The sequence below is a fragment of the Maniola hyperantus genome, chromosome 24, assembly GCF_902806685.2.
Source record: "Maniola hyperantus chromosome 24, iAphHyp1.2, whole genome shotgun sequence".
Classification (NCBI taxonomy): domain Eukaryota; kingdom Metazoa; phylum Arthropoda; class Insecta; order Lepidoptera; family Nymphalidae; genus Maniola; species Maniola hyperantus.
Genome location: NC_048559.1, coordinates 7651884 through 7675698, shown reverse-complemented (window position 1 = coordinate 7675698; position 23815 = coordinate 7651884). Strand labels below are relative to the sequence as shown.

Below are 23815 nucleotides of genomic sequence, written 5' to 3'. Positions count from 1 at the left end.
AGATGAGATCTTAATAAAATAAGTTTCTTTCTTTTTCGGCATCAATTTTCTCCTCTACTTTTAATATGGATACCTTGAAGTCAAGGGTGAATAGGCATCTGCTAGGCAAGCGCGCTCCAACTTAGGCTGCATCATCACTTGCCAGCAGATCGAATTGCAGCCAAGCGCTGGTCTATAAAAATATCTTACGCAACAAATCCTGCCGGTTTCGTAATTTTTGATATTATGTACCTAAATAGATAAAAACTTTATTGTACCATTGCATTAGTCTTATGGGCAGCGAATTTTAATTTATTTTTATATCCCCATTTACTAATATAGTCGAGGGTGCTGTTTGCGCCACTCTGGATTGCTTCTGAGGTTTCCCCTGAGAAAACGAGATATTTCACCTCCTTAGGGATTGAATTTTCAAAAATCCTTTTTTAGCGGATGCCTACGTTAACAGCTACCTGCATGCCAAATTTCAGCTCGATTCGTCCAGTAGTTTGGGCTGTGCGTTGATAGATCTGTCAGTCAGTCACCTTTTCCTTTTGTATATTTAGATGTATGTTAATTTTTTTTTTAGAAAGAAAAACATGTTTTTCTTTTCTGCAGTTCCCTACAAGCACGATGTCCAATAAAGATGGCCGACGAATAAACGGCCGGCGTAAATCTCGAGAGATGCAATAAACTTCTGCTCGATTTTATGAGCGCTCCATCTCATTATACAATTCTGTTACTTTAATGAGGTTTTTTACTGAACTTGCTTTAAAATTGGCATTTTATCTGTTACATTTTCCATTATAAACCTTACTAGCTGATGCTCGCGATTTCGTTCTGGTGGAGTTAGGTTTTTTGCGAATCCCGAGGGAACTCTTTGATTTTCCGGGATAAAAAGTAGCTTGTGTCACTCTCCGGGTCTTTACCCATGCAAAAATCACGTCAATCTGTTGCACCGTTGTGACGTGATTGAAGGACAAACCAACAAACCAATAAACCAACAAACAAACACACTTTCGCGTTTATAATAAGGGTATTGATGCCTTCATCGTCATCATCGTCTTCAATCGATAGATGTACACAACTCCACACGCTTCTTGTAGGGACTTCCACACGCCACAGTCTAGAGCCACCTGATTCCAATGGGTCCCTGCGAATCCTTTGATGTCGCCTGTTCACCTAGTGGGGGGGTCTGCCAACCCTGCGCTTATACCTACAGGAAAATTTAGAGGGTTGTGCCCGGGATAGAGCCCGGGATCCCCCAAATAGGAGACCGAAGTCTTAACCACTAGGCTATCACCGCTTTTTAGCGATACTAACCTGACTAGGGGTCCTATGGGTGTAATAGACTGCCATACCCTTTCCAGGTTATCCCGCTCATTCAGACTGAATCGTCACCTTGGTACTTATCAGCTGAAATCGTAGTACCTTGTAATTGAAAAAAAAACCTAATGTAAGGTAGAATTACGAAGAGAATTTCTATTAAAACATCGTCTGTTGCAAACAAAAATACGTTAAAATCGCAGAATTCAGAATACGTGTAGAACTCGTAAAGGAACGAGAGCTTGTCACCGTGCAGATGATGATTGAAACATCAGTGACCGTTATTATAAAAGAGATGTATATTTGTATATCTGTACAGTTTAATTTGCTCGTAGACAAAGCTCGTAACACAATGACAGTAGATACTCACCATTTCTATTGCTTTATTTAGAACTCTGTGGTTGAAATCTTTGCTTCCACCTTCCATGTAAGTATCTTTCCCCGCCCTCAGGCCTTTGGTTGGAAAACAAGGGCCTTTACGAAGTAATTATGTTATTGAAATTATGCCTACGTAATTTTCTAAATTACCCGCATATACTATCACATACCGTACTAATAATACCTAATTAAATGCGAAAGTGTGTCCGTCTATCTATTACCTTTTCAAGCTCCATCAAACTATAGAGATTTCGGCTTCGTAGAGCGTCGTCTCCTTCACTCATACCTATGTGACGTTTCGTCGGTCTCAGCGACGAAGACAACGCTCTAGGAAACCATTATCTCTTTCTAAAGATTTTCTGCGGGGTACTTTAGCTTAGTCCGCCTCTGCAAATTATTAATTTTCCGGGATGATTAGATAGGTATCTAATCTTTCGTAAAACCTGCATCAATCATTATTACAATCTCAATTGTTGTGATTGGCTGAATTTGTGCTATTCCTGTAGCAACAATGCATTGTAGCCAATAGTGAGCGAGCAACAACCAATTAGAGGTGATTGCGATCGTGACATTGTAGCGATCGAGCAGCTGAATACACAAATTGGCAGAGTTACAGTCACAAAGAACTCAGACTTGGAATTTTAGGATAAAGAAAAAATTGGTTGGCAAAAGAATAAAATCTTTCTCTTTATGGTAAAGTCGCTTCTGTACGATGTGTCGTATAAATTTTTTGATAGCAGGTAATTTTATCTAAAGCGTTCGTGGTTCTGCACTCGAGTACAGAGACGTAGCCAGGCCCGAGTCACAGGTGGATTTACATCAACCACTACTCTTATCGTGAGTTACATTTTTGTGCCGTTTGCCGTGGAGAGTGGAGACCACGGACTAGAGAATTCCGTTGTCTGTGGTGGAGACCCTGGGGCCATGGAGTCTTATTGCTAAAAAAAAATACGAGACATTTCAACGCGATTAATAGCCTCATCTGGCGATAGAAGGGCTGGCTCATTTTATGCGCAACTGATCAGTCTGGCTGTCCAGCGCGGAAATGCAGCCAGTATTCTTGGCACCATTCCACGCGGGCTTGATTTGTATAGTAGGTAATTAGATAAGGCTAGCTTAAGGTTTTATTGTTATACTTTCTATTAAAAAAAAACTTAAAAAAACCACTACTCATTTTTATGAAAGTATTATACTAAGTATGTAGAGAAAAAATACACTTTCGCATTTATAATATCAAGTGTCAATTACATCGAATTCGCAAACGTAGGTGCTCTTCACTGCAAATTTGTGAGGACACGTGTAGTCCTGCCCTGGACTGCCTAGATGCCCTGAAAACTTTATTCCCTGAAGCAGTTGGCAGCAGGCACGCTTCTTCAATATTTTAAAGACACTTTGTGTAGGCACTCGGGCTGTAAAGCAATTTATGGATGCGAGTTATGAGTGCGCTGCCACCTTTATAGCGTGCGAAAAATAAAAGCATTTTTGCAAAGCTGTTTTGTAATTTGATTTGACGACCTCCCTGGCGCAGTGGTGAGCGCTGTGGTCTTATTAGTGGGAGGTCCCGGGTTCGATTCCTGGCAGGGGTTTGGAATTTTATAATTTCTAAATTTCTGGTCTGGTCTGGTGGGAGGCTTCGGCCGTGGCTAGTTACCACCCTACCGGCAAAGCCGTGCCGCCAAGCGATTTAGCGTTCCGGTACGATGCCGTGTAGAAACCAAAGGGGTTGGGTTTACTAAAAACTGCCATACCCCTTCCAGGTTAGCCCGCTATCATCTTAGACTGCATCATCACTTACCACCAGGTGAGATTGCAGTCAAGGGCTTAACTTGTATGTGAATAAAAAAAAAAAAAAAGTAATAACGTTTTTGGCGGATTTTGTATGTAGCGTACCGTACAAAGAGTTCTGATAAACGTGTGGCAGTACAGCTACAAGAGACCTATGGGCAGCAGTGGACGTCTATCGGTTGATGATGATGATGATGATACACTCACACATACACACACACATACATATGTTGTGAATCACCTACTAGGTATTTTTACTAGTTCATTGACTTTTATATTTTCATATTTTTATATTATTGTAAAGCTTGTTTAAATTATCAAACGTACCTACTGTTATAAATTTATAATTAATATCTATTTAAGTAATCTGTAAAAAATTGTAATTCTATTTGGCCTTATTTTCAGTCTGTTATTATGTAAAATTATACTGTAGGTATATATGGCTGTTGATTGCAAAAAACTAATAAAATAAAATAAAAATGATGACCCTCCTAATTGTATAGCCTCGTATCTCGAAACAGTAATACAAATAAGTCCTCTATTTGTGAAAGCTCGAAAAAGTTTTTACTTCCCATCACTTAGAAGGGTCTATTCAAATTACGTGAAAGGTAAAATTGGCTAGTAAAACAAAGGCACGACCTTTAGGCACCTCTGGCGTTCAGTTTCGGAGGTCAATTAAAGAATACCTTTCGTATTTGAAATTCAAGTAGATAACGATTATATCGGTAAACTTTAATAGTTAGGTAGGTACCCTATTGGTCACATCATCATCATCATCATCATCATCAACCAATAGACGTCCACAGCTGGACATAGGTCTCTTGTAGGGACTTCCAAACGCCACGGTCTTGCGCCACCTGCATCCAGCGGCTCCCTGCGACTCGTCTGTTGTCGTCCGTCCACCTAGTGGGGGGTCTTCCAACGCTGCGTCTTCCGGTGCGAGGTCGCCATTCCAGCACATCATTGACCTCTTATTTGGAAGGTTCAAGTTTCGGTAGGGGCACGCACCTCTAACGAAGATTTTAATAATCTATCAACGCACAGCTCAAACTACTGGACCAATCGGGCTGATTAGCATGCAGATAGCCATTATGACGTAGACATCCGCAAGGAAAGGATTTTCGAAAATTCAAACCCTAAGGTGGTAACGTAGAGGTTTGTTGTATAGTCCACGCGGACGAAGTCACAGGTATAGGCTAGTTAAAAGCTATTAAAATTACGTTCAAATGGTACAGGTCAATCACCAGCATTAAAAGCTGCTAGTAGAGTACAAAAAAGTTTTTTTTGATGTCGAAAGACCCTTAACATTTTATGTTTGACTGAGAATCGCTATTGTTTGAAGTATTTTCTTGGGTTCACAATTTTGCATCAAAGATTGGAATCTTCGAGTGTTCTTCAGATTTCGGTTATTATTACTGCTATAAATTTTGAGTAGGTATACCTATCCACTTTGAAAGTTATTCTTTGGTCTTATCTTATTTTCTGCTAGGTTGGTTCGTAACTTGAGTTAAAAGGATTGTACAAAAGTATTTTAGAAACTGAGAAAACAAGTTCTTTTAGGTTAAATAAATTATCCACACTAATATTATAAATGCGAATGTCTGTCTGTCTGCTAGCTTTTCACGGCTCAACCGTTCAACCGATTTTGACAAAATTTGGTACAGAGATAGTTTGTATCCCGGCGAAGGACATACTTAGGCTACTTTTTATCCCGGAAAATTCCAAAGTGGTAAAATGTGTGCCCCCCCCCCCCCTCTGTAACTTCTAAAATAAGAGAATGATAAAACTAAAAAAAATATATGATGTACCTACATTACCATGCAAACTTCCACCGAAAATTGGTTTGAACGAGATCTAGTAAGTAGTTTTGATTTATCGTGCAAAATGTCGATAAAATACGATTGTACTACGGAACCCTCAGTGCGCGAGTCTGATTCGCACTTGGCCGGTTTTTTAAATTCCGGTCAAATATGCTTTAAATATACTTACGATGAATTCTAAATCTTATCTTATCTTATATATAAAAGGAAAAGGTGACTGACTGACTGACTGACTGAATGACTGACTGACTGACTGACTGACTGATCTATCAACGCACAGCTCAAACTACTGGACGGATCGGGCTGAAATTTGGCATGCAGATAGCTATTATGACGTAGGCATCCGCTAAGAAAGGATTTTGGAAGGGGGTGAAATAGGGTTTTGAAATTTTGTAGTCCACGCGGACGAAGTCGCGAGCATTAGCTAGTCTAATCTAATCTAAATCAGCCTGTGCTGTCCCACGTCTGGGCAAAGGCCTCCCTCCGATCCTTCCACAATTTTCTATTTCGTGCCTCTTATCTATCGTATATAATGCGATGAATTACCAATATCTAATACACATAATGTAATTTTACCTTCCCTTCCATTCACGTTTTTAATCCGTGATACATCGAAATCTACTTCATCTCAGAAACCCTGATGTCCCTTCAATTTCAATCCCTTTTGCTCTATCTGTCTTTACTCCATGTATTAATAGTCAAAGAGACGGCTGTCAAAGTTCTCCACAGATTTTAAACGTAAAGAGTCACATTTACGTGAAATGAAATGAAATGAAAATAAGTTAGATTTTTTTAAGTAAATATATACCGGATTCCGTTTCGGCGAAAATACCTATGTACATAAAAAGTGTTAAAAAAAGATTAGGTAGTACACAAAGTTCTTGAGTTATTTAAATTAGATAGAGTGTAAGGTAGAATATTAGGTATGTAAAATTTGATTTTGTTAATAATCGTTAATTAAGTTAGACTATGTTATAAGGTACGATAGGGTTGTCATGTACATATTGTATAAAAGCCCTGTAAAAAAATAAAGATAATAAAAAAAAAGTAAATAGTATATATCTTTTTTCTAAGTATTCTTAAATTTAAGTTAAGTGGTATGCTGACAGAAGTGTATATGATGTAGGTATATGATAAAAATATGTGCATATCTCAGACGCGTAACACATTCTACTTACCTATGCCTACATTCCAGTGCAAGTATCTTGCCTGCTAAAAAAAGTCACTGTCTCTTCCACTATAAAACATAGCACATATAATATGTATAATCCTTATAGATCTCCTTAGTAAATGAAAGCCTGGGGGTTTATCCTCAAGATCCCAGCTAAGCCTCGTCACGTCATGACGTATTTAGGTATTTTTGCGAGATACCTATACTATTTATCTTTTAAAATCGTCTTAGTAAAGGTATTTTCGTTTCCATTAAGACCCATTTCGTTTTATGAAAGAAACGTGAAAACGGTTTTCTGAATTACACAAAAAACATTGAAAAGTTGTCAAGTACCTAGTCTCAGAACACGCATAAGGTAGGGTTCCGTAACCATGCCAGTTGCTAAAACACTTTGGCGTAGTTTTTTCCAAAAACTGTCTAAGAAACCTCATGATGATAAAAGAAACAAACCGGCCAAGTGCGTCTCAGAGTCCCGCACCGAGGGTTCCGCATTAAAGTCGACATTTTGCACGATACATTTTTGATTTCACAGCGGAGGCTTAGTAATAGGGTCCCATTGCCACTCTTCGGGTACGGAACCCTATTAACAGGGGCGTGCATTTCATAGAGGCATTAAAGCACTGCTTACTCTACTTACAATGGATCAATCATCAATGCTCATTTTCCTTTAGGCTCTGCTAGTAAATAGGTTCCTGTCTAACAACTGTTTACACTGCATATAAACCCTATGCACGTCACTGCCTATAAAGGTGACATCATTTGGGAGAAATCGCTTGTAATTTTCGCGTGAGTATCACAAGACTCGTTAGCTCAGTAGGTTAGAGCGCCGATATAAAAATACTCTTGACCATCGGAGGACGGAGGTTCAAATCCTTCACGAGTCAGTTCATTTTGTCTGATTGAAGTTTCTGTTCTTATTTTGTGGTGATAACTTTTGACATTATTAACATCACTTCATTTTCACATGGCTAGGATTTTATAAAAAAACTTTATTTTGTAATTTAATGAGTTTATTTACTCCACCATAACTTTTAAATGCTTGAATAGATTTTTTTTTAAGTATAGGGTATTTTTTTGAAAAACAACAATATGGCGGTTGCATGGTGTGCATGGTGCCGTTTTCAAATGTGAATTTTTTCTACTTTTTAACTCGTTTTTGTCAGGCCGCAGTGGTTTTAATTTTTTTTAATTTCAAGGATTTATTTTAGCGTTTAAACTATCGTGAGTGATATTTCCATTATATGTAACCGAATTCCATTTATTCCATTATATTATATATCCGAACCAGTGGTAGATGTATCCGACCATTCGTAAGTACTTGTAAAAGTTTATACGAATAAAAAAGATTTTTATTTATTTATTTATAATATAATATATCTGTCCCGGCTTTACTCACGTGTTTAGTCGACGTTAGCCCGACTAGACTAGATATTATAATATAATTGAAGGATTTAAAAAAAATGTACCATAATTGAAAAATTCAAAATTAAAATAATTTATTCAAAATAGGTAATAAATTACACTTTTTGATTGTCAGTTGTTGTTAGATTTCCATTCGTCATTATCAATTATCCATTGGTCTGTCTGTCAGTGTATCAGCGACATGTATCGCATGAACCGTAATGAACAGAGAGTTTTTTTTAATTAAAAATAGCTTTTTATAGAATCCTATCCATGTGAAAATGGAGTGAGTATCTAGACAATAAAGTTAAAAATTATCACCACATAATATTCATGAAACTTCAATCGCACGAGACAAAATGAACTGACTCGTGAAGGATTTGAACCTCCGTCCTCCGATGGTCAAGAGTATTTTTATATCGGCGCTCTAACCTACTGAGCTAACGAGTCTTATATTACCCATGCGAAAATCACAAGCGTTTTCGTCGAAATGACGTCATCCTTTTTTGTAGATTGAATCAAATGTAGCGGGTTTGGCGTGGGCGATACATCCATTGACTTCGCCTCCTACTCCGCTACGCTCCGCATCAGGAAAGTCGGAAAGTCATTTGTGTGAATGCGTGTCATAATCATTATTTTATAGTAAAACTAGCTGATGTCCGCGACTTCGTCCGCGTGAAATTAGGTTTTTAAAAATCCCATGGGAACTCTCCAGGTCTTTATCTATACCCATGCCAAAAACCGGCCAAGTGCGAGTCAGGCTCGCGCAATGAGGGTTCCGTACTACAGTCGTATTTTTTCGACATTTTGCACGATAATTCAAAAATTATGATGCATAAAAATAAATAAAAATCTGTTTTAGAAGGTACAGGTGAAAACCTTTCATATGATACCCGTCACTCACTTCGAAAGTTGAAAATACTAATTATTAGTTCATGACCATAATTTTTTTTTGTGTGATCTAATCCCTAAATTCACGGTTTCCAGATTTTCCCCAAATGTCAGCTATAAGATCTACCTACCTGCCAAATTTCATGATTCTAGGTCAACGGGAAGTACCCTGTAGGTTTCTTGACAGACAGACAGACAACAAAGTGATCCTATAAGGGTTCCGTTTTTCCTTTTGAGGTACGGAACCCTAAAAATCAACAAACACTTTCGCATTTATAATAAGGGTACTGATAATGAGGGTATCTACTGACTAGCAACTGCTCGCGACTTCATCCAAGTGGACCACACACATTTCAAACCCCTATTTTACCCCTTTAGGGATTGGATATGGGATATGTACCTAATTCCATTGGAAACTTTACAAATTTTTAATCCATGTGGACAAAACGCGGAAAAAAGTTAGTCAAATGTCTTAAAACTTGGGAATCAGTACCCTTATTATAAATGCGAAAGTGTGTTTGTTTGTTGGTTTGTCCTTCAATCACGTCGCAACGGTGCAACGGATTGACGTGATTTTTTGCATGTATATAGATAAAGATTTGGAGAGTGACATAGGCTACTTTTTATCCCGGAAAATCAAAGCGTTCCCACGGGAATTTTAAAAAACCTAATTCCACGCGGACGTAGTCGCGTCAGCTAGTTAGGTATAAAAAACCGATGAACGCACATTTTTGAACATTCACCTACGTGCCTCGTTCCCAACGAGCAATTTGTCTGGTTACATTATTCCGTGCCATTACGCGTAATGTTACGCATTTTTCCGTGCGGACTCAAGAATTTATTGACGTCATTAGTCTGTTTCTAACTAGTCGCATTTTCGCTATTTTCGTATGTCGTATCCGCCATATTAAATTTATCATGGCGGCATGTTATACCTACCTAGTATCTAAATATATAAAAGGAAAAGGTGACTGACTGACTGATCTATCAACGCACAGCTTAAACTATTGGACGGATCGGGTCGAAATTTGGCATGCAGGTAGCTATTATGACGTAAACATTCGCTAAGAAATGATTTTTGAAAATTCAACCCCTAAGGGGGTGAAATAGGGGTTCGAAATTTGTGTAGTCAACGCGGACGAAGTCGCGAGCATAAGCTAGTATACTATATGCCACTATGCCACCAAGGCTTAGAAGTTAAAAAATCTTAATTTTTTTATATGTAGTCATAGATTTTTTTTAGAATTCTGTCCTTCGGGTGATGAATTTTGATTTTTTAAGAATTTTATGTTACAGCCACAATCGCGCCATCAAGACGAATCTAATGACGTAACAATTTTGAAAATCGTTTGAGTGGGTTGATTAGTTATTACCGGACATAGGAATGGACATACATACATACACACATACATACAAACATAATACAGATCAAACGTATAACCGACGTTGTGGGCTTCGACGCAGTCGGGTAAAAATAATTTTTCAGTTGTGACGTCACAATCATTTGACTAAAATGGTTTTAAACTAACAAAGGACGTGGATTTTACGTATTTTGGAAGACCCTCTATTTAACTGAGAAATAATTTCTTTTTGATATAGGCAAATACCCAAATATGTCCAGACAGTTAAAGCCGCAATATAAAAGCATATAAATAGGTGTAAAAGAAAGGCCCTGGACACTCCACAGTCGGTATATGGAGTCAGCTACACGAAGGCATTTCAGATCGCAGCCTCGGTATTTCTTAATCAAGCCTGGATCGAACGCTCGGCCGTTTTCTTGACCTGTTTTCACAATGACTGGACTCAAAATTCGACTTGACAATATGATGAGATGGGAGTTCTGTCTTCCAGGCACTTTGTAGGGTTCCGAACCTCAAAAGGAAAAAAGGGACCCTAACTAATATCAAGTGGGGTATCATATGAAAGGGCTTCACCTGTGCATTCTAAGACAGATTTTTATTTATTTTTACGCATCGTAGTTTTTTAATTATCGTGCAAAATGTCGAAAAAATACGACTGAATTACGGAACCCTTGTTGCGCGAACCTGAATCGCACTTGGCCGGTTTTTATTAGATAGGCTTGCGTTTGACGACAATAATGTACGCGCATATATTTCAGCTCGTTCAATCCGCCATTTTGATTTATTAAGTATCGTATGTACTCAGCTGACATTGGCACCATCAAGACATCTAACGACATATCATTTATCAAAGTCGGTTTCAAACAGGTCAAAACAATAACCCTCCTTTTGGGCTTCGCCGCAGTCGGGTAAACATTTAGTACAGAATAAATATGTTTCCCATCGTATGTAAAGAGAGTACACGTAACATACAGCTGAAACAGCCGGCAGCCGAGCAGACCCAATCCGCCATTTGATTAAAAAGAGATTTTAACTTCATTGTTTCTGATTGCGACTCACGTGTTTACGAACTTGTATACATATACAGATTGGAAATGATATTAATACACGATTCAATATGGTCAACCAACTACTGAGCACGGGTATCTTCTCAGGTACAGTTCTTGCAATTCACGAAGGCTAGTGAACTTTACTTGTGGTAACGTCGTTTACATGGTTATTGCTTAAGTGTGCGTGCATCGCGAGCAAGCGCTGTCAAACGCACACATTTAGTGTAATTTACGTATACCGATACGACGAAAAACACAAGCATGAGTCAGTGGCCTTCGTGAAATGCAAGAACTATAAAGGGATGATGTATGCTAAACTGTGCCGGGCCGGACCTTGTCACGTCCGAGGCAAGTCCGACGCAAGCGCGGATCTAGGCGTTGTGGGTACGATGGGCATGCCCACAACCCTAATAGACTAGTGACGTCACACTATCACGGTCTATTCAGGTCGATATGCTGATGTTATTGGTTATATCCAATGCCTTGATCATCATCAACCGATAGACGTCCACTGCTGGACATAGGTCTCTTGTAAGGACTTGCACACGCCAGTGTCTTGCGCCGCCTGAATCCAGCAGCTCCCTGCGACTCGTCTGATCTGTCCACCTAGTGGGGCGTCTTCCAACACTGCGTTTTCCGGTGCGAGGTCGCCATGCCAGCACCTCGGGACCTCAACGTCTATCGGTTGTACGAACTATGTGCCCTGCCCATTGCCACTTCAGCTTGGCAACCCGTTGAGTGAAACTGCCTCTTCTTTAATATAGCAAAGTGTAATGACGTGATGTTCTTCACTCGTTCACATAAATAAAAATAATCACCAACTACCAGCTACGCAATGAGACGATTTCTCGTTCTTTCGAAGTTAGTTAGTTTTTTTTTTAATATGGCTGTTAGAGAGGCGCCTATGAGGTGCTTGCCTAGGGCGCTCTTGACATTTAATATGGGTGTTAGAGAGGCGCCTATGAGGTGCTTGCCTAGAGCGCTCTTGACATTTAATATGGCTGTTAGAGAGGCGCCTATGAGGTGCTTGCCTAGGGCGCTCTTGACATTTAATATGGCTGTTAGAGAGGCGCCTATGAGGTGCTTGCCTAGGGCGCTCTTGACATTTGATATGGCTATTAAAGGGGCGTCTATGAGGTGCTTGCCTAGGGCGCGCTCATTTAATCTGCCTCTGAACTGTGTACAACTGGGGATACTCTAACAGTCTATTTGAGTCTGTAAGTACTTCACTCCTATCTTGGACAATGTACAACCATTTCAAAAGCATTTACTGGAACGACGTACTTACTACACACTGCTTCCATAGTCACTGAACTAAAATTAAGTAGAGATACATCGTGTCAAACTAACTGATGCTCCCGACGTCAACCGCGTGGGTTTAGTTTTTCTTAAATCCCAAAGGAACTCTTAGACTTTCCAGGATAAAAAGTAGCCTATATCATAGCGTACTTCCCGTTGACCTAGAATCATTAAGCTAGGCAGATAGTAAAGGAAAAATCCGAAAACCGTGAATTTGTAGTTACCTACATGACAAAAAAAAGTAAAATGTGTTCATGAACAAATAATTATTTAGTGTTTTCCATTTTAAAAGTAAGATATCTATCCCAACTGTGGGGTGTTATATGAAAGGGTTTTGCCTGTACATTCTAAAACAGATTTTTGTTTATTTTTATGCATTGTAGTTTTTGATTTATGGTTCAAAATGTCGCAATAAATACCCGAGTATGGAACCCTCGGTTTTTTTAACTTGCTTTACGGCTCTGGGTTCTAGTCCTTTTGAGCCACCGACACGTGGCGAGGGACGGATGCCCTTACCCTGTTTACCTACGCTTCTCACGAGCCTCCAATTTCTCCACGTTACGTCTGTATGTCACAATAGATTGAAGAGATAGATAGCGGACTCGATAGAGAAGCGATTTGCCCTATTGTAGTGGACGGATAACAGCACCGCTGATTATCCTGCCCTCTATAGCCTCAGTCTCTAGATGAATTACGAGAATTGAGTGCTTAGTGTTGTCAGGAGTTGTTCAGTGTCGTGCAGGTTATAGAGGCATAAAAGCACTGCCTACCCTAGTATAATCACTGCACAGGTAACACCAACTGTGTTCGTAAGTTATGTAGTAAATGTCGAATATGTAGGTATATTGTAAGTGTTCCTTATTAAAAAAAACTGTGATCCTAAGTGCCAAGCCCTAACTCAATTGAATACAATAAACCAAAAAACACTGGATTTATTACCTAAACTCAGTTTACTTTCGGTGTCTCTAAATCAAATATAGATTGCCTTCAATTTATGAACATTAATTATAGTATTAATTTCAATACTCACACAACAAGAACAATAATAACGTAAATAACAACAGAATTCCAAACCACTGAAAACAATTCGAAGCCCCAAGTCACATCTCGTAATTTTAAACAATAGGATACTAAGTCAAAACAAAACAACATAGAGTTCAATTTCACAATAGGCATTCATACTGTTTCTGTTCATAGTTGAATAAAGTTTGTCATCCATAAAAAAGATTCCGACGAATTGAGAACCTCCTCCTTTTTTTGAAGTCGGTTAAAAATAAGAGAAATGAGCAAATCCATACTAATATTATAAATTAATGTGAAAGTTTGCCTGTCTGTCTGCTAGCTGGTTTTTCACGGCCTACTCGTTTAAGCGATTTTGATGTTTGGTAGGTACATAGATAAAGGAAGTAGCTTCCTTTATTTATGGTCTAGGTACCTACTGCGAGATATAAGTCCCCCAAATTGCTATTGCGCTGGAACCATGTCTCATTAACATCGAAATGACGAAATAAAAATATACCATCAGCTCGAAACTTCAGTCTAATCGCATCGCTAAGTCGCATTAGCAATTTGCGGAACTTAAATTGCGTCCCGCGAATGACATAGCCTACTTTTTGTCACGGAAAATCTCACGGGGTTTTTAAGCCTTACGTGGACGAAGTCGTGGGCATCTATTTGGTAAAGAGATGGCTTGTATTCCATATACGGACATAGGCTACTTTTTGTCTTGGAAAGTCGAAGAGATTCCATGGGATTTTCAAAGACCTAACTCAACGTGGACGAAGTAGGGGGCATCTGTTAGGTAAAGAGATAGCCTTGCATTCCGTATACGAACACAGGTATACACACACAGGTAACACAGGTTGTACGCGGCAGAAAATAAAGTACATAGACCTGTAGAAGGAGATAGCGGATTTGTAGAGCATTGTCTCTATCAATGAGACCGACAAAAACGTCATGTAGGTATGAGTGACAGAGACAACGCTCTACAAAACCGAAATATCATTCTAAAGGCCGATGTACATTATTTTCTACAGCGTGTTGTACTTATTAGTCTTATTACCCTAGAAAATCGAAAAGTTCTCTTGGCATTACAAAAAACCTAAATTCGTGAGAAAGAAGTCGCGGCCATTATTATTTTTGTCATTTTAAAATACCTTAGAAACTCTGGTTAAACGTATGGGCCGTGAAAAGGTAACAGTTTGACAGACTGACAGACTATACACTTTCGCATTTATAATATTAGTTGGATAGGTACCTATCCTATAGATTCGCTAATTAGGTAGTATAATTCCTTGTGGTATAACAATCTCAAATAGTTGTCGAAGTATTAAGGAACAAACAATATACAGGATGTTCTCTAAAATGTACAGATATTAATGGCAATTTATTTGACATTCATACTAATATTATAAATGCGGAAGTGTGTCTGTCTGTCTCCTATCTATCTGCTAGCGTTTGACGAAATTTAGTACAGAGATATCTTGCATCCAGGGTTGTACACAGGCTATTTTTCTACCAGAAAATCTAAAAAGTTCCACGAAATTTTTAAAAACCAAACCCTATAGCCATTATAGGTACTGAGTTAAGCTACTTAAAAATCATCATAATTATCAACCGATAGACGTCCACTGCTGGACATAGGTCTCTTATAGGGGTTGCCACACGCCACGGTCTTGCGACACCTGAATCCAGCGGCTCCCTGCGACTCCTTTGAGTGCATCTCGGCGGAAAGCACAGCGTTGGAGTGGAGGGTCTTTCAACGCTGCGTTTTCCAGTGCGAGGTCGTCATTCTAGGGACCTCAAGGTCTACCGGTTTTTTGAACTATGTGCTCTGTACATTGCCACTGTAGCTTCGCAACCCGCTGCTCATTTCGATAGAATGACAGCTACAATGTCACAATCGGAATCACCTCTGATTGGTTGACGCTCGCTTACTATTGGCTACAATGCATCGTTGCAACAAGAATCGCACAAATTCAGTCAATCTCAACAATTGAGATTGTAATAATGATTGATGCAGGTTTTACGAAATCTACGTCAGAGTTATTCTGGTTCTCCTACGGATCTGCTCATTTCTGATTTGATTACGTAGAGAAAAATAGATGCCTTATAGACATACCACCCTGTATAAGTCGCCCACAGTACATCAAAGTATCGCTCCACGATATAGAGTTACAATGGGAATTTCGAACAGTGTCTGATCAAAGGCTTATAGTTGGCGTAGCTATTCCACAAATTCAAGACATTCTACACAGATAAACGCTTGTTTAGCCTGAGGGTTTAATAAAGCTTAAATCATAATATTGTGACAATGTATTTACGGATAAATACTAAAACACCGCTTTATAGACTGTTTTTTACACGACTGTCAAAAAAAGGAGTGTATGTTTTTAGGATTCATGTCACTATGTATGATGTTTTGTTGATTCCACCATAACTTCTAAATGCCGGAACATACAGGGTGTAGCCAGAACGCTGGCAAAAACGAGGTAATAGTAGGTACTGATGATTACTGGATATGATACCAGCAAAAAAAATAACGCGAAAAAAATACAAAAAAATCCTATAACTTTGTAAAAGTTTACGATATATTGCAAATAAAACGCCAGTTGACGCCAGAGGTCAACGAACGTTGCATAAGTAGGCCACTCGGAGTCAATGCCGGGTCGTAGGCGGGGCATTGACCCGAGTTTTGCACGCTATACATTCCGGGTTTGAAAAATACTAAATCTTCAAAATGAGTCGCATGGTTATTGGTATTGGATTGTGTTTAGGTAGTATAAAAAATTAAATGTACCTATGGGGTATTGTTAGAATACTTATACAATATACATCACCCCATAGCTATATTTTTTTGTTGAAAAAATCTATATGGTGCCATTTATTTTCAAATGCGAAAAATAATGTTTTTCTTCAATTATTTTGACCACAGTCGTGTTTTTTGCAAACTTTTTAAATAATTTGTTCTGGGCACCCTGCCTCGTTGCGGTGGTTAAGATGATATTTTCGATTTGTAATTTTTATGTTCTAGAATAAGTTTGGTATTTTTGTTTTTTGTATTTTCATTTGCATTAAAAACTATGATACATTTATTGATATTTTTTCACTTCTTGCATCTTACCATTGTGTTTTGTAATCGAGTAAAGAGCAAAGGCGATACAATGAGATTGTTCGAGCAGGGGCGATGGAATCAAGGCGTCAAGTAGATTGATGAGGTGTCACGGATACACGCGCAATGAGCTGGAGCGAGACACGCTCGTTTGTCTCTTAGCACCCTCGCACGGACACGGGCAATAGCGTAAACTGTTTCCCTTTCAAGTATTTTAACCATAAACGTATTAAATAAAATTTTTATTTTAAACTGCAATTAAAATTTGTTAGACAATAAATTTATAAACTTAAATCTAAAAAAACAACATTAAATTAAAACTAAAATAAATTAAATTAAATCTAAAACCTCATCGAGACCACCGCAGCGAGGCATTGTACCCAAGATGCTGGCAGCATTACCCCTTTGGATGGCTAAACTAATTCTTTGACCAAGGTAGCTGCCAGCTCTCGGGTCCCCGGTTGACTCGATAACTCTTTTCGAAATTTCTTCAAAAAGAGCTCGAGCCCCCGGGCCCCACGGCCCCAAGGTCTCCACACCAAAAGGCACGAATACGAAGCTCCCATCGAGGTTTTCATATTTGCGCCTCTTGGCCTGTTCGGCGCTGATGGCCGCTGCACCCGCCATAGAGGAGGTCGCCTGAATGTGGGATGCAGCTAAAGTGTCTACACAAGTTGCATCCCAAACAAGCGACCTGCCCATCTTCCATGGTACGAGCGTCATACCATCAGGTCTCTTGCCATCGCTACGTGCCAAACCAAACGTATTAATGATTAGTTTTTTAAATTTTCATTAACTATAGGCACACGCTTGATCACAACCACATTTGATTGAAAGTGATGAGTGGCCTAAGATGGGACGCGTTTACCTAGAAGATCCATCTTAGACTGCATCATCACTTACCACCAGTTGAGATTGCAGGCAAGGGCTAACTTGTATCAGAATAAAAAAAAAAGCTGCTTATTTATACAACTTGTCCCAACCACAGAAATCTGCACATTCTTAAAGTTCAATATTTTAGGCGTTTTAAAAAAATATTATTTATTCTTATTAAGGGCTCTTACATTTAATTTTCTAACTCGCCAAACTGGTGGGCCAGTTTGTTGGCGAGGTGGCGCTCTTAATATTATGTACATAACTAAATTAAATTTTAGATTATTTTTGTTGCTGATGTGAATGCTTGAAATCCGGCAACTCTAGTCGCTTTTCGCTTCAATGGAAACACACTCTTTATTCTATAGGATAATTTCCCAAGCGCAGGTGTTTGCTTGAAAACACTTAAGTAAGTAAGTAACTATTCTGTTTTTATCCAACTGCGGCGAAGCCAAAAAGGAGGATTATGCGTTTGATCTGTTTGTATGTCTGTTCCTATGTCCGCTCGTTACTACTCAACGGCGTAACCGATTTTTTTTAGCCCTTGACTGCAATCTCACCTGGTGGTAAGTGATGATGCAGTCTAAGATGATAGCGGGCTAACCTGGAAGGGGTATGGCAGTTTTTATTAAACCCATACCCCTTTGGTTTCTACACGGCATCGTACCGGAACGCTAAATCGCTTGGCGGCACTGCTTTGCCGGTAGGGTGGTAACTAGCCACGGCCGAAGCCTCCCACCAGACCAGACCAGAAATTTAGAAATTATAAAATTCCAAACCCCTGCCAGGAATCGAACCCGGGACCTCCCACTATTAAGACCACAGCGCTCACCACTGCGCCAGGGAGGTCGTCAAGTAAAGTTGATAAATGATAAGTAGGTTACTACGTTATTAGATTCGTCTTAACGGCGCGAGTGTCACTAGGTAAATAAAATTCTTAAAAATCAAAATTGTGAATTTTATGCGCTTTAGAGCGATCACTCATTCGATCCGAGTCCGTGAAAATTCGTTCCGTTTTTTTACGGACTATTTTTGTGGTAGCTTATGACATATGCCGTACTTAGATATTTTTTTATATCCGTATTTTCACGGATTCGAATCGGATGAGTGTGTGATCGCTGTGAATGTGCGAGCTGAAAAAGATGCAGTGCAAACCGCAGTCAGGGTTTTCTGAAATTTTTAAATCTTTTCGTTTAAGTATTTTATAGTGCCAAAGGTAAAGTTCCGTTTAAAATGTAAATATAGATACTTACTACTTTGCGCCTTATTTAATAACTAAATGTCTAGTGCCTTATATTATAAGTCACAAAAGTTTTCATCAATAAATCCTGCTCTTAAAAAAATCTAAATGAATTCAATCAGCCTACAATCTCGTGTTAATGAAGAGACATGTCATTAATTCTAGTAATCAAATGACTTTAATATCATGAACGTTAGTCTGAGATCCCCAATAAACATTTTTCATTTACGATTGACGGAGATTGTGTTGTCTAGTAGACAAATAAAATATTTAAATACCATTTTACAGTCGCCAAATAATTAAAGTAGGTAGGTATAAGAGCTAATTTTTAGGAATAAATTTCACAGATTTCCAATGCTAGAGTAGAATTTGGCGATTCAAAAACTAGTCTTTGGATACTTAAAAAGTAAAGGCACATTTTTAAAGTGTACAAATATTTTACATAAAGTTTTTTTAGTGAAAAAGATAATAATTTCGAAATGCGTGATAAGGCGCCATTTTTTGTAGTCATTTTTTCGTGTAAACTTTTACTCGTCGTAGCTCAAGCCACTGTAGAGACTATTGTTATAGGTACGTATGACTTTTTCTTCTGTATATTCGTATTTCTCATTGCTGAGGGTAGTAGCTCTTTCCCTTTAATCACATGATAGTAGGAGTTCTCTTGGGGTAATAATGCAGTGGGTTCCCAGATCCCAGGTACCTATGACTACAGTACCCAGCAGGAAATATTGTACATCGACCTTTGGAAAAAGATAGCGGTTTCGTGGAGCGGTGTCTCTGTCGTTGAGACTGACAAAACGTCAAATAGGTGACAGACAACGCTCTACAAAGCCGAAATCTCATTCTAAAGGTCGATGTACAGTACCCAGCAAGAAATATTGTACATCGATCTTTAGAAAGGAGATAGCGGCTTCGTAGAGTGCTGTCTCTGTTGTTGAGATCGACCAATCGTCGCTCATACAGAGTGACAGGGACAACGGTCTACTAAGCCCAAATCTCATTGTAAAGGCCGATGTACATTACATACAATATTTCTTGTACGGACGAGAAGACATCTCGAAGCTAGCCATATAGAAGTCATTGGTTTTCAGAAACAACTACCGAGCTTGTGACGATTCAAACGGATATACCTAAGTCGGATGTTGAGCTGGCAATGAACCTAGACTATGGCACGTACACTACCGAGACATTCCCCTACATCAACAGTCAGTATGACAGGCTGCAGGACGTCGACAAATGCTTCGATGACTACACTAAGTGTCTTGTCACGCAGTAAGTAGAATATACATAAGTCGGATGTTGAGCTGGCAATGAACCTAGGTCCTAGACTACGGCACGTACACTACCGAGGCATTCCCCTACATCAACAGTCTTTGATAGACATGTGTCCGCTATAGCTTAACTTAACTTAAAACCGCTGCCATGCCTATAGCGTACCGTAGCGTTATTGTCGTAGCTAGCAACCGTTATCACTATGACGAGCCACCTGACAACGCAACGCTGCCAACTGGCAACTGACAATGCATTGTTTGGTTTTTTGGTAACTAAAAACGCAATAATTATGCATTCTCTTTCTTTCTTTCACTGAAAGCTGAGAAGGAGCGGTTATTGGCTACCGGCTTAGTAACGAAGAACTTGATAAACCAAAGCCGACCTTATCTCTATTATGCTAAGGCTTAAAGTACTTGTCCATTACACTTTGATCTATCAATTTTATTACAGTTAGCCTTAGAGTAATAGAGATAAGGTCCTCTTTGGTTTTTCAATCGTCGTGAAATGTTTTTGATTAACTGGACTGTGGCAAACTATCCGTGCAGGCGTCCACTATAGTTTGGCCTATGTCAATGATCATTATAATTAAACTTTGCTGCTATGAACTTAAGGTTGTGATTACTTCACGTAATTCATGAAAGTAAAATTGGTTTTATTTTAGTGAAATATGCGCGCGCTAGCTATACAGACGGTATTGATACGGCAGCTAGCTTAGTTACTACAACGGAAACCTCTGATACCGATATTCGGCAACGGTTATCAATATCGGTATTGAAACTAAATAACTGTTGGATAACCGTAGCCAGAAATAGCCAATTACTCCCATCTCTAGTCTTTGATTTTCCGGTATAAAACTAGCCTATGTCACTCTCTATATCCACGCGAAAAATCACGTCGATCCGTTGCGCCCCTCGCACCTCTCTACCTGCCTTCGACACTACTGTCCTTGCCGGACTGCCGCGGCCGTCGCCATTATTTTAATTTCGTGATATCTCCTGAGATATTATTCTAAATGAAATGATACAAAAGGCAATTTTGGTCTAAATTAAAGACTTGAGATGAAAAAAAGAATATTTTGGTAAGGATTAATATTATAATTGCAAAAACACCTTCGAAAATAAAGTTTTGTTTTAGACCACATTTCAAAATCATAAAAATGGTTACTGTAAGCCTACCGTAAAAGATATGTATATGCTATAGCAGACTTTTTTAGAGCTGTTTAAGAGGAACAATTCCACCGAACATTATGTTCGTGTAACTTTAACTATTTACGCAGCGCACGCCACGATAGGTCACAGATGAGACGATTTTTTGCACATTATTACAATTTTCGTAGGGATATTTTAATGTATAAAACAGGTACATACCACGATAAAATCTTGTTTTTATTTGTCGATATTTCAACCCAATTGCACGGGTCGTGGTCACGACGGGACGGTGACCACGACCCGTGCAATTGGGTTAAAACAAAACAAAAATTAATCGTGGCATGTACCCGTTTTATACATTAAAATATGTCGTTAAACCACGAAATAAGGTTAAAATCATTTCGTAGGGATCTCTAATTTTATGAAAATATAATATAGCCTATGTCATTTAGGAATAATGTAGATTTCCACTGGTGAAGGAATTTTCAAAATCGGTTCAGTAGTTCCAGAGATTACCCCCTACAAACAAACTTACAAACATTACTTACCTCTTTATAATATTACATAAATACATAGATAGTATGGATAAATAAATAAATGAATATTTTTTCAGTTTGCAACATTGTAGGTAAATAACTTGTGGGTAATAAGTGATATGGGTAGTGATGGAATACGGTATTTGACAACTGGTCAAATGAGTAACTTTTTATCAAACGTCAAAACGCGCGCTTAGTACCTACCTAATATGAAATACCGGTGTGTGACGTCACAATCATTTGACGTGCTTTTTAGGGTTCCGTACCTCAAAAGGAAAAACGGAACCCTTATAGGATCACTTTGTTGTCTGTCTGTCTGTCTGCCAACAAAACCTACAGGGTACTTCCCGTTGACCTAGAATCATGAAATTTGGCAGGTAGGTAGATCTTATAGCTGACATTTGGGTAAAAATCTGAAAACCGTGAATTTAGGGTTAGATCACACAAAAAAAATTAAATTGTGTTCATGAACTAATAATTAGTATTTTCAACTTTCGAAGTGAGTGACTAATATCACGTGGGGTATCATATGAAAGGTCTTCACCTGTACATTCTAAAACAGATTTTTATTTATTTTTATGCATCATAGTTTTTGAATTATCGTGCATAATGTCGAAAAAATACGACTGTAGTACGGAACCCTCATTGCGCGAGCCTGACTCGCACTTGCCCGGTTTTTTAGTTTAATCGATAATTTAAAATGTTTATTAGACTTAGGAGAAAGGACGTGGATTTTACGTATTTTGGAAGACCCTCTTATTTAATAATCACTGAGAAATAATATATTTTTGATGTAGTCAAATACCCAATTCTTTCTCATTTCAGAGGGAACGCACACCCCGTCTGTGCAATGAACAACCCCTATTTAGAAAACCGACCATCCGGGTTCGTCCAGTTCAATTCATATTGTGATCTTTATTTCGATAATTGTAAGAAACAAATGAGTGAGTATAAATTATTATCCATTAAACAGTTGAATTTAATTTTTAGGGTTCCGTACCTCAAAAGGAAAAATGGAACCCTTATACTTAGGATCACTTTGTTCTCTGTCTGTCTGTCAAAAAACCGACAGGGTACTTCCCGTTGACCTAGAATTATGAAATTTGGCAGGTAGGTATAGGTCTTATAGCAGACATAAGGAGAAAATCTGAAAACCGTGAATTTGTGGTTACATCACACAAGATAACTATATCAAGTGTATAATAACAACTCTGTGTAATAATATTATGTACTATATGATGCCCGCGACTTCGTCCGCGTGGATTTAGGTTTTTAAAAATCCTGCGGGAACTCTCCAAATTGCCGGGATAAAAAGTAGCCTATGTCCTTCCCCAGGATGCAGGCTATCACTGTACCAAATTTCGTCAAAATCGGTTGAACGGTTGAGCCGTGAAAAGCTAGCAGACAGACCGACAGACACACTTTCGCATTTATAATAATATTAAGTATGGATAATTATTATATTCATATTATAATCGGTACCCTTATCAATTATAATTGCGAAAGTGTGTTTGTTTGTTGGTTTGTTGGTTTGTCCTTCAATGACGTTGCAACGGTGCAACAGATTAACGTGATTTTTTGCATTGGAATAGATAAAGACCTGGAGAGTGACATAGGCTACTTGTTATCCCGGAAAATAAAAGAGTTCCCACGGGATTTTTAAAAAACCTAATTCCACGCGGACGAAGTCGCGGGCATAAGCTAGTAATTTATATTATTTTTTATGATAATTTACAGGATTTTGGCGAATATTAGACTCTGGGAAATGTCACTTTTCAGCTAATAATTACTTTAACATTTTATATTCAAGAAAACTCTTGGAAAATCTACCCTTGTTTATGAAAAAAATTATAAAAAGTATTCGGAAATTATAATTATTCAATTAAAATTATTTTTCACTGTTTATTTTGGATTTATTTTTAATACACTTTGATCATCATCATCATCGACTCGTAACTGATCACGGGTCTCCTCTCAGAATAAGAAGGGTATAGACCACATACCATAGTCCGCCACGCTGCTGGCCCAGCGCGGATTGGTAGGCTTCACACACCTTGGAGAACATTGTGGAGAACTATCAGGCATGCAGGTGTCCTCACGATGTTTTCCTTCACCGTTGAAGCAAGTGAAATTTTATTGCTTTAAATGCACATACCTATAATACGCGACAGGTCAAAA

The 23815-nt window shown here is 38.6% G+C and overlaps 1 protein-coding gene across 3 annotated transcripts; it reads left to right on the top strand.

The window, feature by feature from the left end:
• The first annotated feature begins 13151 nt into the window (after positions 1-13151).
• LOC138404054 (uncharacterized) lies at positions 13152-23515 on the top strand. 3 transcript variants are annotated; one of them, XR_011238155.1, is made up of 4 exons: positions 13152-13248; positions 19773-19953; positions 22463-22581; positions 23375-23515. XR_011238155.1 is itself a non-coding variant. In XM_069507019.1 (4 exons), coding segments are annotated over exons 1-4 (378 nt in total). In that variant the 5' UTR covers positions 18923-19160; the 3' UTR covers positions 23377-23495. The 3 variants fall into 3 exon arrangements, 1 of the variants encoding a protein (XP_069363120.1); XR_011238154.1 differs by lacking the exon at positions 13152-13248 and adding an exon at positions 18923-19251; XM_069507019.1 differs by lacking the exon at positions 13152-13248 and adding an exon at positions 18923-19251 and having other exon boundaries at positions 22463-22566; positions 23375-23495.
• The last annotated feature ends 300 nt before the right edge of the window (positions 23516-23815 follow it).